This window comes from Pelobates fuscus, chromosome 13, assembly GCF_036172605.1.
Source record: "Pelobates fuscus isolate aPelFus1 chromosome 13, aPelFus1.pri, whole genome shotgun sequence".
In the NCBI taxonomy this organism is placed as follows: domain Eukaryota; kingdom Metazoa; phylum Chordata; class Amphibia; order Anura; family Pelobatidae; genus Pelobates; species Pelobates fuscus.
Window position 1 is genome coordinate 78,118,494 of NC_086329.1, and position 19,149 is coordinate 78,137,642.

Consider the following 19,149-nt stretch of genomic DNA (forward strand, 5'->3'; position numbering starts at 1 on the left):
TGGCAGAGCATCCTGATTCCTGTGTTCTCTATAGCCGTGTCAGCTACAAAGATTGCTGGCATATTCATACCACCAGTTGAGTCATGCTGGGACTCCCCAACTGTAGTCATCGGAGAAGCTGGTCTCCTGCTTTATGGTGCTGTCCAACCTTCTTGTTACTGCTATTAACAGAAATAGATAATAAATATAATTTCTCTTTTTTTTTTTTTTTTGTTACAAAGATTTGTTTTCAGACATATTCAAATAAAGTACTTACTGTTAAGTTCCTGGCAGAGATGTCTGATTCCAGAGTTCTCTATAGCCACTTTTGTTCATCACTAGCCAGTTTGTAAATGTCAGAGAAGCCGGCAATTATTTTTGAAGCCTGATTGAACCGTTTACTAGCTTTCCTATCTTCATAGTGGAGAGCTTCTGGTTTTGTTTTTCCCGAGATTGTTGGCAACTTCGTAACCAGAGGTGAATCATGGAGGGGCTGCACAACCTTAGGCGTTGGTGGAATAGGTTTCCTGCTCTGCAGGTCCCCTGAAACCTGACTGAACCGTCTTACTACTCTTGCATCATTGTTGTAGAGAGCTTTTGTTTTTGCATCTCTGACAATTGCTGGCATCTTTGCCCCACCACTTGAGTCATTGCGGGACTCCACAACCTTGGGTATTGGTGGAGCTGGTCTCTTGCTCCTGAGGTCCCCAGCTTCTGTGTTGCTGCTACGACTGCACAGGTCTGAAATCTTTGGAAGGTTCACACGCCCTGAGTTCTTGTTCACTTTTCCTCGGCTCTGTTGACATGCTTTGGTTGTATCGGCCGGCTTAACAGTTTTTTGTTTAAACTGATATTGAGGCCTGGGTTTGTGCACGGGTGGCAGCATCCTCTCATAGAGAGCTATACGCTGTGTGATGCCGTTTTCTGGCTCTGGTGTCGTTTCCGTGAAAAGGTGTTGAGCCAGCATGTGATTTAGGCTTTTATATGTTAATAAAGACCCATATTGTTTCCATGTGTCTTGCCTTGGGAATAGCCGTACAAACCCCCCTTGCCTCTTTTCCTCCTCCCTGACGTCTTGAACAATTGCCATCCATTCGTCATATAGGGAGGGTTTAGCCTGTAATGCGGATGTCATGCAATAGCCGGCTTTGATATTGTTTTCCATGGTTGCTGGACCTTCTTTCTTTGCAGGTTTGAGGTCTTTGCACTCCAGGCCAACCAATGTAAGCATGTCTGCTATTAAATTTGCCTTTACTTTTAAACCAAGTGGAGAATAAGGATCCAGGGATGGTGACGAATTGACTTCCATCAGCCAAGGCTTCAGGTTTTCATCAATAAGCACGTCAAAGCCGTACAGTTCGAAGCAGTTTTTTTTGCCAGCCAGAACTCCTGAACATTCTACTGTGATTGATCCTTCCACAGAAATTATTGTTTTAATAATTAGATCTTCAATTTCAGCCATGAGCGCTGTTGTATCTTTTCCTTTCTGCTTTAAATGACGCAGCATAGCGCTCATGGTCCATTGGCTACCATAGTTCTCCTTCTCAGGGTCATCGTTGGCCACAAAGCAAGGGCTGTCCTTGTTTATGCTATAATTGGTTAAATGCATGAATTTGTTTTTCATGGCGTGCTCTGCTGGTCTGTACTTTGAGGTAGCAAACCTGGCTAGTCCTTCTTCATAGAAATAAATTATCAATGGGTCGTATGATGTGACTAGCACATACAGACGTAAGTCGAACTTGTACCCTTTAACAAGAAGTGGATTACTTATGTAGCGTGATACCAGGAGACGGTCTTTTGCGCTTATCTGTGAAAGGGAATTTATAAGCCGAATTCCGTGCCCTTGACAAGATGCAACTGGCTTTACAATCCAAGGACCTTGATCTTTGCCAATAACTTGAGAAAAGTCCTGGTATTCCTCGGGGAGCACATAGCTCTGAGGCAGAAAGTTGCATTGTTGTTCCCCATCTTTCCTCTGAAGCCTTTGAATATTTTTACAGAGAAAATCTTTGCGAGACAACTCAGAGGATCTGGGGAAGTGGTTTATCTTTTGTCCTTTTGAAAGGTTTGCATAACTCGGGTATTGTATGCCTGGTCCTGTCCACATCAATTGAAAATCACTACTGCTGGTTTTGGCCTCTTCAAATCCATGAGCAGATAGCATGTTGCGGACCAGGCGACTCCCATAACGGCTCATTTTATAGGTGAGTTTGTAACGTTTTCCTACCTCACGAAGGGGTGACTCTCCAGCCTCTGCCATAAACTTCACGAGTGGTGTTTTGTTTGAACCTTCAGTCCACAGGATAAAGGGGGTATCATCTTGGTGCCCTTTCTCATGGCACTCGGAGACCTTCCCTCTTTTATTCAGTTGTTGAGCCATGATATATTTGGCAAGTATCAATATCTGAGCAATATCCAATAATCAATTTGCTGCTGCTGTGTTAGCCTCCTTCTCAGTCAAGTGCTAAACAGTGCAATGACTAAGTTGGGCAGCAGCAGGACTGTTGCATCTAAGGTGCATTGTGAGGTCACGAACAATGGAGGCTCATACAAAAATATTTGCCTAGTTTTACCATTGAAATTTTACTTCAAATTCAATAATTGTTTTCTTTTTCAGATTCTCCTAATCTCACTTTAATGATTTCTCTATGATTTGTACCTTGATGTTTCCAGAAATTTCCAAACGTGTAGTGTATACAATCATACAACAATCAGCTTATCAATAGACTAGTATTGTTTCAAAATGTAAATTATCAAATAATATTAGATAATGAAATGTCTACTCCTGGGCCCCTGTAGGCGTCAAATCCCGTATGTTAATAAATACCTGTGGCAAACGTGCCGATGCCACGAGCTCCTGGAGGAGCCTGCTAGCTGGCCTCCTGCCCAAGGACTATGGGCTACATACAAAGACCCTGTTCGGGAGTTCAATCTCCCCAGACGCCATTAGCAGCTTTCCCTGGGTGCCCCCGGTTCGGCACTTTCCCTTCATTTGAATTGAACTGAACACTAGCTCCCTGTCGGCTGTTCGCACAAGGAAACCCACAAATTGTCTGCTGAAACATTTGAATTCCAGTGTGAGTGGGACAAACCTAGCAAACCTGTTCCCAACCCTCCCAGTCATGTTCCTGTGTAAAAAATATATCTATTTCTTTCTCCTCCTAACAACTCTTATTTGTACGATATCTAAATCCCATATTCTTGTTCCTTCATTATCTGCAAGCTCATGAAGCGGGCCATAGAAGATGAAGTTAGTATAAAAGGCCTTCTGTTTTAGTGAGGCCTGCATGGTACTGATGCCCACCTAAACTATGCACCCTAATAATAAAAGGCGGTGTTATGTGACTGGTGAATTTTTCTTTATTTTTGTTGTTGTGTTTTTCATTCTGTCGTCCATTTTTATTTTATTTTACCACCCCTAGCATAGAAGTGAAAATGAAGTCATTCTTACTAACATTGTTTTTTAATTGGCACTGTGCACCAAACCTAATAAGTTAGTAACTGGTTATTGTTGAAGACCCCTTGACGTATATACATGCAGAAGATAATGGCGATGGTTATAATGAACATACTTTATCACAGGCGATTGCTGAAACTAAACGTTTCTGGAAATAACCATTCCCCACCAAAATACTTTTTTTCATCTTTGTTTTTTAAGTTAAAGTCTGTCACAAACTGTAACGCATATATAGACACATTTACAACTGGAGATAATTTGACATAAACAAATAGATATGAATACCGCACTCAAACGTATGACAAATCTCAATACCAAACGTTGGTAATAATGCAATTAATTTATTATTCTCTTAACCTACTATGGGAAATATATATAATTGTCTTTCATAGAATGATTTCATCGTATGTATAGGTGCATTCACTTCATCATATATACAGTAGCTATTTACAAAATAATTACAAAATCCTCCGTAAATACTATTTGCTATTGCACAGTTTAAATTCATTGTATGTATATATACAGCTGGTAATGATCCCACTGGTGGTGTGGAAGCAAAATATTTAGCACGGTACCAAATGCTGCTGCCTATATGAAGTCATAATGAGGAAGAAAAAATAGAAAAAATGAAAAAAAAATTGGAAAAATAAAAGACAAAGACAAAAAATAAAGTCCTAATATGCCACAGTCCTGCTGCGACACCATCTGATGTAAAGATCACCTCATGAACACCCGGTGTGTATACGTGTGGTCAGCGTTACAGACAATCCTTGGGCTGCACGCTCGGGACGTCCATGTCCCTTCAACGGCCCCTGGGTGTCGGTGAGGTGATCTTTACATCAGATAGTGTCGCAGCAGGAAGATTCACCCTCTTCATTTTCATCTACTTCATTTTTTCTACAAAACCCTCCAGCTTTCTCAGCTCTTCATACTAAGAGAACACCCAGACTGGTGAGATCCACCTATATATAGAGATTACTATAGTGCACTATCTTTTTGGACTGTGGCATATTAGGACTTTATTTTTTTTATTTTTTCAAATTTCTTTTCATTTTTTTTTCATTTTTTCTATTTTTTCTTCCTCATTATGACTTCATATAGGCAGCAACATTTGGTACCATGCTAAATATTTTGCTTCCACACCACCAGTGGGATCATTACCAGCTGTATATATACATACAATGAATTTATACTGTGCAATAGCAAATAGTATTTACGGAGGATTTTGTAATTATTTGTAAATAGCTACTGTATATATGATGAAATGAATGCAACTATACATACGATGAAATCATTCTATGAAAGACAATTATATATATTTCCCATAGTAGGTTAAGAGAATAATAAATTAATTGCATTATTACTAACGTTTGGTATTGAGAGTTGTCATATGTTTGAGTGCAGTATTCATATCTATTTGTTTTTGATAATATGAGGTTGTTTTGGGGTTAACTTCGAATACCTGCACCTAATGACGTGATTGAGTGCCAGCACACATTGTATTTGTGGATAATTTGACATAAGCTGGTCTGTAAAGGGAAACTGTTTTTAACCCATTAACGCCGTTAGGGTGTACTATGCCTCCCTGCAGAAAGCAGGCTTAAACACTGCTGGGACGCCCTACCAGATTTCAGTACCCAGCCCCTGCAGAGTTACCTGGTCGGCAGTACTGGTCTAGGGTGATTCCCTGACGACCCAGGCAATCCCTTTGCAGGCAGTCTGGCCAATCACATGGCTGCAATAGCAGTCTGTGGAGCTGCCTGCAGGTGGACTCCCTGGCTCGTCAGCTGATGAGCCAGGCAGTCCCCCAAACTGTAAAAAAATTTTTATGAAAGTTAAAATAAAGCATTCAAACAATATATTAGATATAAAAAAAAAAATCTGTCCTAAAATACCACGGGAAAGGTTTCTACAATACAAAGAAATGGAAAACAAAACTAGAATCACTATGATAGTTACCTAAAACCCAACTCTAGAAGGTGTACGTAAAATTATTAAAGTGCTAAAACCATTAATTTCAGAGGACCCCACATTCACATAAATATTTCCTGAGCCCCCCATACTAGCATTCAAACAACCGCCTAACCTGAGACAGAGATTTGTCTGCAGCAAATTGACCACAGACAAAACAGGAGCTCACACAGAATGGCACTGTACGATGCAACAAATCACTCTGCGAACTGTGTCAACATACCATATTTTTCGCTCCATAAGACGCACTTTTTCCCCCCTCAAAAGTGAGGGGAAATGTCTGTGCGTCTTATGGAGCGAATATGAAGCTTTACTTACCTGTCTTGTAGCGTTGGCCGGCTGCACAGGGCGCACCGCGGTACTGGAACGTCAATTTCAGGTTCTGGTTTCCCGCGGGACTGAAAGGAAGTGCGCACTCAGTGTGCACACTTCCTTTCAGTCCCGCCGGAAACCGGAACCTGAAATTGAAGTTCCAGTACTGCGGTGTGCGCTGTTAAGCCGGCCAACGCTACAAGACAGGTAAGTAATTATGGCACACTATGGGATAAGGAGAGGGGAGGGAAAGTGCACTATGGGACAAGGGAAGCTGGGCAGAATACTATGGGAAGGGGGGGGAAACACTATGGGATGAGGAGAGGGGGGGTCACTATTGGACAAGGGGAGGAGGGGAGAAGACTATTGGATGAGGAGAGGGGGAAACACTATTGGACAAGGGGTGGGGGGAGAACACTATGGGAAGGGGGGGAACACTATTGGACTAGGGGAGAGTGGGGAACACTATTGGATGAGGAGAGTGGGGAACACTATTGGACAAGGGGAGGGGGGTTAAAGAACACTTGGACAAGGGGAGGAGGGGTTAAAAATCACTATGGGACAGGGGAGGGGGGGTTAAAAATCACTATAGGACAGAGGAGAGGGGGTTAGAAATCACTATGGGACAGGGGAGAGGGGGTTAGAAATCACTATGGGACAGGGGAGAGGGGGTTAGAAATCACTATGGGGGGGGGGGGGGGTTAAAGATCATTATGGGACAGGAGAGGGGAGTGGGTGGTAAGGAACACTATGGGACAGGGGAGAAAAAAAATATATTCTGAACAAACTTTCCAATAGTAAGAAACACTATGGGACAGTTTGTTCAGAATATTTTTTTTCTAGGTTTCCTCCTCTAAAAAAACTAGGTGCGTCTTATGGAGCGAAAAATACGGTATATGTGACAATAACATAGCCAGACACAATAACACATTATACAACATTATAGGATTATATTTGTGCACATCTGAGAATGTGGTTTACATGATACAGTGTACAGTGTGTGACAAAGGATGCTACATTGGAGAAACTGGCCTTAAGCTGCATCTCAGAATGAATCTACACAGACACTCAATCAAGAACCACAAGGAAAACTGATATTGTACCCCTGTTGTAAGAACAAAAAAGGTATAGGTCGCGCCAGTGCAGATAGTATAATATAATAAAATCAATGAGTACTTATATATATAAAATGCTTAAAAGGGGAACAAAGTCCTGAATAAAAATATATGCATAAAAATTGTATAGTTCAAGTTGATTGAAGAAATAAAAAAATACAATAGATCTTATGCGTTCTGAGAGAGTCCGATATCCAGATGGCGTAGAGGCATTAAAAAAGGAAAAAAGTTCCAATAGTGTAAAACTGTAGACAAAGACTAAATATAACTAATATGGAACTTTTATACTATTTTCATGGCTCTACGCCATCTGGATATCGGACTATCTCAGAACGCATAAGATCTATTGTATTATTTCTTCAATCAACTTAGACTATACCATTTTTATTCATATTTTTTTATTCAGCAGCAAATTAACGGGCTGGTTCGCCATCAAGGTTGCAGCTCGAGTAGCCTATGGTTATGTTAACACATGATGGTATTTAGCACTAGGATGCATGTGGGCCATGGGCCTAACAAATAACACAAGTACAGTTGCACTAGTGAAAACAATAAGCAACATTAAGATACCGCTGTTCAGTACTGGAACATTGCTCCCATCAGCAGGATCATGGGCCCCGGGTTCCGCCGGATCGCGGTCTTTTCCCAGGGAGTATGGCAGGCTGTAGAGAGGTTCCTCTTCGTGAGCGCCCAGCCCAGAAGAAGGGCGTGCGGTCCCACGGGTAGCTCCGTCCACGGGAGTAGAGCGATGTGCAGGGTCTTGTTTTCGGTATGTCACCGGATTTAGGTGCTGCTGTACGTTGTGGGTCACCACATGTTTGCAGCCTTGTGCTCCATGCCAGGTCCTGTCTGCTGTCTGCCCCGGGGTCTGCGGTTCTGTTCCCGTACACGTGGCCGCCGCCATCTTGACTGCGGGTCTCAGGCCTGCTTGGTGGTCGAGTAGTGCCTCCGAGTGTAGTCATGGGGCATGGACCGGGATCACCCCCCCGGCCCGGTGGGGGGGGGGGGGGGAACAGGACCGGGCCAGCCGATGTGCCATGTGCATTTTCGGCTCCATCGGGCAGGATAGTGAAGCGGCGGCTGTCCACTTCACTCACCGCCAGGTCGGGTCCCGTTTGGTGCTGCAGGGATCCCACCTCCGGGGGACTGGAACTCCAGGAGCGATGACTGGACATACCCCGTTTGCAATACCTTGAATTGTCTACTTTTGCAAATGGTGTGCAATCATGGGGTTAATTCTCATTCCTGGGCTACCATACAGTCTCAAAAGCAACATAACCAATCTGGCAAATTTTTATGTAAAAAAAATGAAATGGAAGCCTTATATGTGACTCTCTAACTTTCCAAAACACCATGAAACCTGTACATGGGGGGTACTGTTATTCTCGGGAGACTTCACTAAACACAAATATTAGTGTTTCAAAACAGTAAAACATATTACAACAATATCATCCGTAAAAGTGCTGTTCGTGTGTGAAAAATGCAAAAAACTTTTACTGAAAATATCATCATTGTAATACAATTTATCATTTTGAAACACTAATATTTGTGTTCAGCGAAGTCTCCCGAGTAAAACAGTAGCCCCACATGTACAGGTTTTATAGTGTCTTGGAAAGTTACACAGTTAAATATAGACAAAAACAAAATAGTGTGCAACGCATGTATGGAGAAACACCACTAGTACCAAATACTTTTGGTACTAGTGGTGTTTCTCCATACATGCGCTGCACACTATTTTGTTTTTGTTAATCTTTGTCCTCGTGGGATTTTTGTGATTGTGCCCACAGTGTGTTCTAGCTGCAATTGTTCTAGCGCCACAAACTGTATCCTCTCCTTCTGTCTGTACAGTTAAATATAGTGCTTGCGAATTAAATTCTCTGCACTTTCTGCCTGGGTTGTCAGGCATGTCAATCAAATTTTAATTCATTAAATCACATAATTATGTTAAAATATTACATAAATATACATGTAGAATTTTAATATATATACATATATGTATTTAAATTCTACGTGTATACTTATGTAATCACTTATGTAATTATACATATTTATCTATATAACTATATATCTATATATATATATATGAAACATGGGGGATGGTTGCACTCACCTGAACATGCTTAAATGGGGTGCTGCTGGGGGCCATATTATACAATAAACAATCCACAAGATCCAGCGCACTCTCCTATCTACTAAACAGCAACTTCAATGTTGACAGATTTTATTAGTTTTTAAAAGTTTTTTTTAAAAACACCTAATCTAGGCAAAAAAAAATAATGGGGATTTAGTTACATTATATGATCATACATTGCATAAGCCTGCCACAACGTCAATGTACCCCATCTTTGGCAGGTCCTACTCTCACAGTCTAATGTCTGCTCTTATGATATTAACCCACTTACTTGGGAGAAAATTCCATCTGAGGCTCTCTGCAGTACAAGGCTAAATAGGGACCTGAGATGAGGCACCTGTAACAGGGAGGGGTGCAAAACCAAGGAGTTGGCTAGACTCCCAAATATATATATGAAACATGGGGGATGGTTGCACTCACCTGAACATGCTTAACCCCTTGAGGACGCAGGACGGTTCAGGACCGTCATCGGCATTTTTGCGTTGCCGACCGACGACGGTCCTGAACCGTCCTAAATTTAAAATGTACTTACCCGATCGCCGTCGTTCCCCTGGCGGCGATCGGCGGTGCTCCCGGTGTGGGGAGACTGCCTGCAGCCCAGACAGTCTCCCCATGGCGGTTTAGGACCCCTGGGGCCATGTGATCGCCCAACAGGGCGACCACATGGTCACAATAGGTGTCCTAGTCTCTGCCTGCAGGGGGACTGTCTGTGCTGACAGGCAGTCTCCCTGCATGTGTAAAATCATAAAAAAAAATAAAGTTATAGTTAATAAAAAAAAAATATATTATTATATATGTGTATATATATGATATATAGACATATATTATACCTATATAATATATGTCTATATATCATATATATAATGTCATGCTAAGTGTATTTTTATATTAATATGTACATATATTAATATAAAAATACACTTATAATTAATTTGCACACGTATATATATATAATAACTATATATATTGTATATATATATTATTATAAAATACGAATAATAAATAATTTAAATTAAATAAAAAAAAGTAAAAATAATAATAAAAAATTGAAAAAAAATTATATATCTATACGAAATTTTATTCTAACTGTATTTTGATATTAATATATATATATATTTATAGCAAAATACACTTAGAATGAAATTGTATATATATCTATGTATATTTAAATAAATAAAAAGAATGCAAACTATTCATATGTCGATATACAAAATTACATAAATAATTATATAAATATACACGTAGACTTCAAATATATAAATATGCATATATATTTAAATTCTACGTGCGTATTTAGGTAATATTTTTACATAATTAAGTTATTTTATTGATTGCAATTTAAGGGACCTGCCTGCCAACCCAGGCCGAAAGACCAGAGAATTTAATTTGCTATCACTGTATTTTACCCTGTAACGTTCTACGACACCCTAAAACATGTACATGGGGGGTACTGTTTTACTCGGGAGACTTCGCTGAACACAAATATTAGTGAATTAAAACAGTAAAACATATCACAGCGATGATATTGTCAGTGAAAGTGACTTTTTTTGCATTTTTCACACACAAACAGCACTTTTACTGATGATATAATTGTTGTGATACATTTTCCAGTTTTGAAACACTAATATTTGTGTTCAGCAAAGTCTCCTGAGTAGAACAGGACCCCCCATGTACAGGTTTTATAGCGTTTTTGAAAGTTACAGGGTCAAATATTTAGGTCAAATATTTTTACATTGAAAATGGCCAGGTTGGTTACGTTGCCTTTGAGAGCGTATGGTAGCCCAGGAATGAGAATTACCCCCATGATGGCATACCATTTGCAAAAGAAGACAACCCAAGGTATTGCAAATGGGGTAAGTCCAGTCGTTTTTAGTAACCACTTAGTCACAAACACTGGCCAAAATTAGCGTTTAATTTAGTTTTTTACTTTTTTCACACACAAACAAATATGAACGCTAACTTTGGCCAGTGTTTGCGACTAAGTGGCTACTAAAAAAGTCTGGACATACCCCATATTGAATACCCTGGGTTGTCTACTTTTAAAAAAATATGTACATGTGGGGTGTTATTTAGCAATTTATGACAGATAACAGTGTTACAATGTCACTATTGATACATTTTAAAAATGTATGTTTTGAAACCGCAATATCCTACTTGTACTTATAGCCCTATAACATGCAAAAAAAAAGCAAAAAGCATGTAAACACTGGGTATTTTTGAACTCAGGACAACATTTTGAATCTATTTAGCAGTTTTTTTCATTCGCTTTTGTAGATGAGTAAAAGATTTTTCACATAAAATTCAAAAAACGTGTATTTTTTTCAATTTTTCATCATATTTTTTCATTTTTTTTAAATTAAATTAGATGAGATTATATAAATAATGGTATGTAAAGAAAGCCCCTTTTGTCCTGAAAAAAACAATATATAATTTGTATGGGAACAGTAAATGAGAGAGCGGAAAATTACAGCTAAACACAAACACCACAAAAGTGTCAAAAAGATGCCTGGTCGCAAATGTACAACATCGCAAAAAAAGTCCAGTCCTTAAGGGGTTAAATGGGGTGCTGCTGGGGGCCATATTATATATATATGAAAAAGGAAATCCAGGGCTGCACTCACGGTCTTAGAATGAAAAAAAACTTCTTTATTCCATAAAATGAGAGAGATCAATGTTTCGGTCCACGCAGGGACCTTCCTCAGGATAAAATGACATACAAATAACTCACAAATAAATCTAATATATAGCAGCAATAATTATAGAAAAGTGACTTACCCCAGGTGCAAAGACTAAAACTCAGCGTTTTCCTCCCGCCATCATTGCGGGTCATTGCGCCCTTACGTTGACCCGCGATCTATGCGCGATGACGTCACGGTACGTCGTTACCACGGCAACGCGGTAAGCATCGCCATGGATACCGTCTGAAACACCAATACAGAAAGGAACAAAGTAGTGAATAGACACCGTGTGTATTGATTGAAAATAAAAAACAATAGAAAGATTACTGTTAAAATAACATGATTGTATATAACATGCTGTACAAGAAATACAAAGAACATCTCAATTCTCTACATAAAGAGATATATTAAAGAAGGCTGATAATAGAGTAATAAACTCTGTGAAATTTTATAAAAAAAATATATATGTGTGAGAATGGGGAGTGTAAGTATCCCCATATTGAATAGAGAACAAAATTTATAAAGACAAAATTATGTGCTGAAGTGTATTGTTAGTGCAACGAATCTCTTATGTTAAAGAGATATAAATGAATAATATTGAAAGTTTATAGAAATCTTTTGGATTCAGATGGTAATTACTATTACCTACCAAAATGTAAAAACATATATAAAATAATTATAGCAGTATTGTGCATAGAAAGCCTTCCATAACTACAAAAAAATTACAAAAAATGATTCTATACAATACATACGTCTTGTACTCGCATATTACATACAAAAAGAGCGACACAGTTATGTTACATACACACTTAGTTACTATTATAATTACTGTAATTAAATCCAGAGTTAAAATCGAGAGACAAAAAGAAAAAATGTCTTGTCAATACTCTGGATTATTAAAGTCATAGTACCACTTTTTTATATATAAGAGATACCAATTACCACGGCTTAAACTCTTTAGTTCCATGGCAAATGACTAATGATGTATCCGATTAAACCAATAATACTACTTATTACTAAGATGCCTATGGTTTAACTTTTAATCAAAAAATGTACTTATTTAGCACACTAATGTAATAAACTGTATTCTGCCACTCTAAGTTAAAAACAATATATACAAGCAGGACTCATATTAGAGAAAAGAATGATATGATATCATTTAATTGAGGCCTTTTGGTGGAACTGTATCAAGAAGAAATATCCAATATGTTTCTATTGTTTTTTATTTTCAATCTATACACACGGTGTCTATTCACTACTTGGTTCCTTTCTGTATTGGTGTTTCAGACGGTATCCATGGCGATGCTTACCGCGTTGCCGTGGTAACGAGGTACCGTGACGTCATCGAGCATAGATCGCGGGTCAACGTAAGGGTGCAATGATTTCGCGCATGCGCGACGGCAGGAGGAAAACGCATAGATTTAGTCTTTGCACCTGGGGTAAGTCACTTTTCTATAATTATTGCTGCTATATATTAGATTTATTTGTATGTCATTTTATCCTGAGGAAGGTCCCTGCATGGACCGAAACGTTGATCTCTCTCATTTTATGGAATAAAGAAGTTTTTTCATTCTAAGACCGTGAGTGCAGCCCTTGATTTCCTTTTTCCTCTATGATCCCCATGGGGACTGGCCCCCGGCAAGTACTACCAATGCTTTAATGTACACATGTGAGCGTGAGTGCATGGAGCTAAATATTTTTTTGGTATATATATATATATATATATATATAATGTCATTCTAAGTGTATTTTGTTACCATTATATATAAATTAGTAACAAAATACAGTTAGAATGAAATTACATATGTATATATAATTTATTAAAAAAATGTTACAAATATTTTATTTATTTAATTTTTTTATTTATTTATTCTTGTAATTATACGTGTATATATAAATATAAAAAAATATATATGTATTATATTTATAATATATATATACACATCATATATATGTAACTTCATTCTAAGTGTGTTTTAATACTAATATATGTACACACACACACACATATATATATATATATATACATATTTTATTTTTATTTTTACATGTTTAATTATATTTTTTTTTACACTACCCACCAGCAGCCAGCTATAGGGGGCCATGTGATTGCTGTTTGAGAGTGATCACATGGCCCCCGGGGGCCAGATTTGCCGGGGAGGGCTGCCTGGGCTGTCAGGCAGCCCTCACGAAGAGGATTGCGGCGGAGGTAAGTAGCTGGAGGGTCCTGGGGGCTTAAGCCGTTACGGCGTTTTATGCCGCCGCAACGGCTTTAAAGCCCAATTAAATGGGGACGGCATAGAACGCCATAGCGGCGTTAAGGGGTTCACTAGCTTTCTGACTCTCCTCTGTTTATTTATTTTCCCTGGCTATTCTCAACCAATCTGCAGCTTTCACTTTCAGGCACATCTTCTGCTATTTATTACCCCCCACTAACCCCTCATACCCCTCCCCCCCCCCCCCATACCTCCCCTTCTCTAACATCAGTTGCTTTTTTTTTTTTTCTCTCTCATTTGAAAAAAATTCCGTTATTTTAACGGTTAAACTCCCTCAGATTGACCAGTATTGCTGCAGACCTGAGGAAGAGAGGAAATCTCTCGACAGCTTGTATTTTTATTATTATGTTAGGATATAAAATAGGTATCACTACCCATACAGCAATACTCTTGATATTTTGGCATCTTGTCTACTGGACTAATATACGGCTAATCCAATCTACACAATATATAAATATAATGATCACCAAGAATAGCTCTCATTGAACGTTTCAATCAAATTCAAATATTTATTTTGAATACAGTGACATTACATCAACGTTTCAGTCTATAAAAGACTTTCATCGGGATAACTGTTACTAACTACAAACACCCTTTAATACGCAAGATGCAAATATCACATGTTACCAGTTTCAACCCATAAGCCCAAAACATTCCCCCTAGAGCAGCGATAACGGATCAGATCTTATGGTGTATAAACACACAAGTGAACCGCGTAGCACTCATCCATCAATAATACAAAGAATTGGGAATATAAAAGGGACATCACATAAGTTATATACCATTCACTGAGAGAATCTCCCACTATGAAAATTACTAAAATTATTACAAGATTGCTAAAATAGTTGGTATCTATAGCTGTCAGTCCACCAAATCTGACCCAAATAACAAGAGAAATATCACTAATCGATACCGGGAATACACAAAGAACCAGGCAAAAGGAGTATATACCCAGATAAGCAGTGCATCAAATCACATATACAAATAATTTTACCACCAAATAAGAAGTGCTATGTGAACATAAAATAAAGTGCAATATAGGATACCTTACCAAAGTGTAGATACATGGTATGTGCTATGTAATCCGCATTGAACACCTACAATCAACACGTATGTTATAACACCCAAAAGTTAACATACTGGATCTCAAAAGGAACAAACTGCATTCAACGAAAAGCAATCCATATAGCGAACTCACAAAATACATAGTTCGGCATGCAATTGCCTGTACTCGAACAAAATTTTTTTTAAAAGACATCCATTATTTTACAAAGGTAATTCAAAAAACAGTATGGTGTAGAAATACAACTATTAAGTATACAACTTTGGTACCAATTTCATCCCGGCGGATGCAAATACGCAAATCCTCTAACGGGGAGGAGTTCACAAATTATCGAGCAGTTCAAGCCTGAAATTATACCACATCAAAATGTATATATACTGTTAATTCAAAGAGCACATCAAAAATACTAAACCAAAAAAATATTAAATCAAAATACATAGCACAGCATAGCTGAAGTATCAGTCCCAAGAAGAAACCTTATCTATTAGGTAATGAACAGTGTAACACATTACGTTCTCTAAGGCCACTTGGGGCCACAGTGTCCAATATAAATATCCAGAATGCCTCACGTTGCCGTAAGTCCCGATCCCTGTCACCACCCCTGCTGGATTTGGGGACATGTTCAATAGCAATAAATTTAAGAGTAGGCAGCTGATGTCCCTTCTAAAAGAAATGTCTCGCAACAGGAGGTGCTTCTTTAGGGTCCTTTGCGGGAGATCTAATGGAAGTCCTGTGATGAGCCAAATGTTCCTTTAGGCTATTTTTAGTCTCGCCGATGTAGGCTAACCCACATGGGAACACAGTCTTGTAAACGACGTACTCAGTGGTGTGTGTGTTTACATGTGCTGGATAGACGTTTAAACCCATCCGGGTCTTCCTCAAGATCTTAAGGAAGACCCGAACAGGTCGAAACATCGACTGAGCACATATAAACTGTTTTTGAATAAATACTTTTGGATTATTTGAAAAGACCTGAGAGAGCACCCCTCTTTTTGATTTGTAATATAATATATATATATATATATATATATATATATATATATACACACACACATTATGTGTTCTTTATTCTTTTATTTTTACATAATTACGTGATTTTAGTCATTTTAATTTGAGGGACCTGTCTGACACTCCAGGCAGAAAGTCCATAAAATTTAATGTGCAAGCCCTATATTTAACGCTGTAACTTTACAAAACACTATAAAACCTGTACGTGTATGGGGTACTGTTCTACTCATGAGACATTGCTGAACACAAATATGAGTGATTTAAAACATTAAAACTTGGGGGGCGGGGCCGGACCGCCGAGCTGGCTGGTCGCATGCGAGATCAGCTCCTGCAGCATAATATGAGAAACAGCGACTTTTCCACGAAATTTGGCGCAAAACTGGCCGGCAGTGGTGGCCCTGGACGGGCAGAGAGCCCTGGGATCCAGGGTGAGGCTGGCCCAACAGGCTACAGTCCCCTGGAGGAGGAATCCTGCCCGACTCTCTTAAGGCCTACTCCAGAGGCGAGTGGGGCGGACGGCCGCTGCCCTGCCGCCTACTGTTCCGGGCTTAGAGTCGGACCCGTGGGGATGCCGGCCCCGTTCCCCCCCCTCTGGACCGGGGGGGTGATCCCGGTCTACACCCACGAGACCCAAACAAGCCTGCACCCTGATATCTCCCGCCCGTACTGCAGACCGCATGTCGGGCCCAAGATGGCCGCCAAGCACCAAACCCTGCAACTTCGAGAAGATTTGAAAGCACAAGCATGGAAAAAACATCTCACGGCTCAACATACTTACCACGAATGGGAAGAAGGACGAAGCGACAGCTACTCGGCCCAAATGGCACACAGCGAGGCGACATGCTCGCCGATGGACCCCCGAGAAGGGAACTGCACTGCGGTACGACGCCACACACCACGCAAGTTACCCCATCGCATCCGCACTCCTATACAGCGCTCCCACACACCTCAGAACCAACGAGAAAGTCCTGACCCAGGGGCCAGCCGATATGGAAACCGGGTGAGCAAGCAAGGCAACCCGCAGGGGCTATTCCCTGCCGAAAACAGGGATCCCATTCTGGAACATGCCACATGGACTGTCACAGGGTCCGGGCCCAAAAGGGGAGCCCCATAATAGAGACTACCTGCGGGGAAAACTGGGTTTCTTTACCTATAGGCATCTGTTGAGTGCTAGCCAACTTCCCTGCTGCTTGCTTGATGGTGATAACGGCTTACTGCTAATCCAACGTTAAAACATACATGATTCCCACCCAGTGGTTAATCCAAGCTTATATTTACATGCTTTTCTGTTTTTTTTTTTTTTTTTTAATTCTTTATTTTTGCGTGCAAGAGTGAACATAGCAGCTTACTCTGCCACAATAGCATACGTAAGCGTGGACATAACACATTGATTTTACAATTATGGTATTCGAAGTGGTGCACATTTTTTGAATATAGATGCTCAAACAAAGTATAGACTTCTATTGAATACAAATTGCATTTGAACTGGTTAGCTTAATCTGCGTATTTTATGAAAAGTATACAAGCTAGATAAGCACAGTGCTAGAGGGTAAACTGCGTGGAACATAAGGAGAAACACTGATTTGAAAAGTAAAAGAGAAAGGTAAAGCCCCCTAGCTACATCTTGGCTTAATATGCAGAACTCCATTGTGGCTGCGAGTGATGGGATTTTAAGAGGCAAAACTGAACAAAGTAAGAGAACAAATTAAATGATATATGTCAGCAGACATTCGTGTGAGATCCAGTGGGGCAAAGAGTTATGTGTCTGATACTATGCCTGGGTTAGAGTCTCAGTCCCTTTGATGATGCCTTGACGGGGCTGGGTGAGTATCCCCTGCTCCTTGGTGTGTGGGTGCTGTGATCCCCTGGGCTGTTCTGAGTTGCTGTGGGTGCTGAGACCATGTTATTCAGGCTTACTAATAGGATGGTTGTTGGCATAGAGTGTGTGGAGTTAACTGATACATTAGACCAAAAGCTGGAACACTCGTTGCAAAACAGGAGTAACCGGAAAACAATATGTTAAAGCAATGCGCTGGGAACTACCAGTGCGTGTGATAGGCTTAGTGTGGGGTCTAGTCTGAAGAGGGGTAAATACATAACCAGGAACGTCTCGGAACTGTAAATAGAGAGCGTCTCGAATCTGGCACCTGAGGGGTGTGAAAAGGCAGGGTTGTACAACAGGCAGGCTAATGTCCCGTAAGTCCATCAGGTCTGTGTGATTCCTGCTGTCTGTCGGCCAGGTCCTCTAGCCGATGCCTGCGGAGGGGCTTGTGTTGCCGAGCCTCTGGAAATGGACCAGGGGGCGTGAGCCCATTGTGGGTACAGTCCCGGTGCCCCTGCTGATTCTCTGTTTGTCATTAGGGGGGTGAGTTTCGGTAGCCTCCCGGTTAACGTGGTGGACTGTGACTTCTTCTGAGTCCTCTTGTCGGAACTTTTCCTGAGCCCATGTGGGGTGCTCGCCGCTCCGATTGCCCCCCTCTTCTCGAGCATGAGCCTGGGAGGTGTTGAGTTCCGCCTGGTGGTCAGTGGTTACAGACACCGTACGGTGGTAAGCGGGTCCGGCGAGGTGGGTGGTCCCCCATCGGTGTGTGCTCGAGCGGGCGCTGGTGCCGGGGGGGTATATCAGCTTTGTCTGCCAGCCGGGTTTCCTATTTCTCCTCCGTCGGGAGACTGCCCTGGGAGCTATGGGCGGATGTCTGCATAGTTGGCGTCGGATTGTAGGGCGAATCCAGGACGCTGCTTGTTTCAATGCTAGCTGAAAGATCCGGCCTGTAGTATGGAGTTCTGTCCAGAGGCTTGCGCTAAGCTGGTCAAAGAACTCCAGGGTATGTGTTGGCGGTTTGATGTGGGTTCTCCCCTTCGCGGGCTGCATCCCAGCCGCCATCTTGGTTATGCCCTGGCCTTTCTGCTTGCCTTTGGGCTTTGCCGCTTGGTTGGGGGTGATCGTCCCCAGCGAGGACCGGGATAACCCCCGCCGGTCCAGGGGGGGGGGCAGCAGGACAGTGTGAGCGTCTTGTTCGTGAGCGGTTCCCTTGCCGGGTGATCGGCCGCCTCCCCCATGCTGCAGGCTCCGCTTAGTGTTAGGCCGCATGGCCGGTTCAGTCTCTTGTAGTGCGGATCGGCTCGGGACAGGTATCATTCTGTTCCCTACCAGGTCCT

The 19,149-nt window shown here is 40.9% G+C and overlaps 1 protein-coding gene across 1 annotated transcript; it reads right to left on the bottom strand.

The window, feature by feature from the left end:
• Positions 1-295: 295 nt before the first annotated feature.
• Positions 296-7,738, bottom strand: LOC134582626 (tubulin polyglutamylase TTLL5-like). The gene is made up of 5 exons (XM_063439289.1): positions 7,405-7,738; positions 5,396-5,408; positions 5,168-5,248; positions 4,292-4,360; positions 296-2,285 (listed from the first exon to the last, which is right to left on the bottom strand). Exons 1-5 carry the CDS (start codon positions 7,736-7,738, stop codon positions 296-298), a joined length of 2,487 nt encoding a protein of 828 aa, XP_063295359.1.
• Between the last annotated feature and the right edge of the window lie 11,411 nt (positions 7,739-19,149).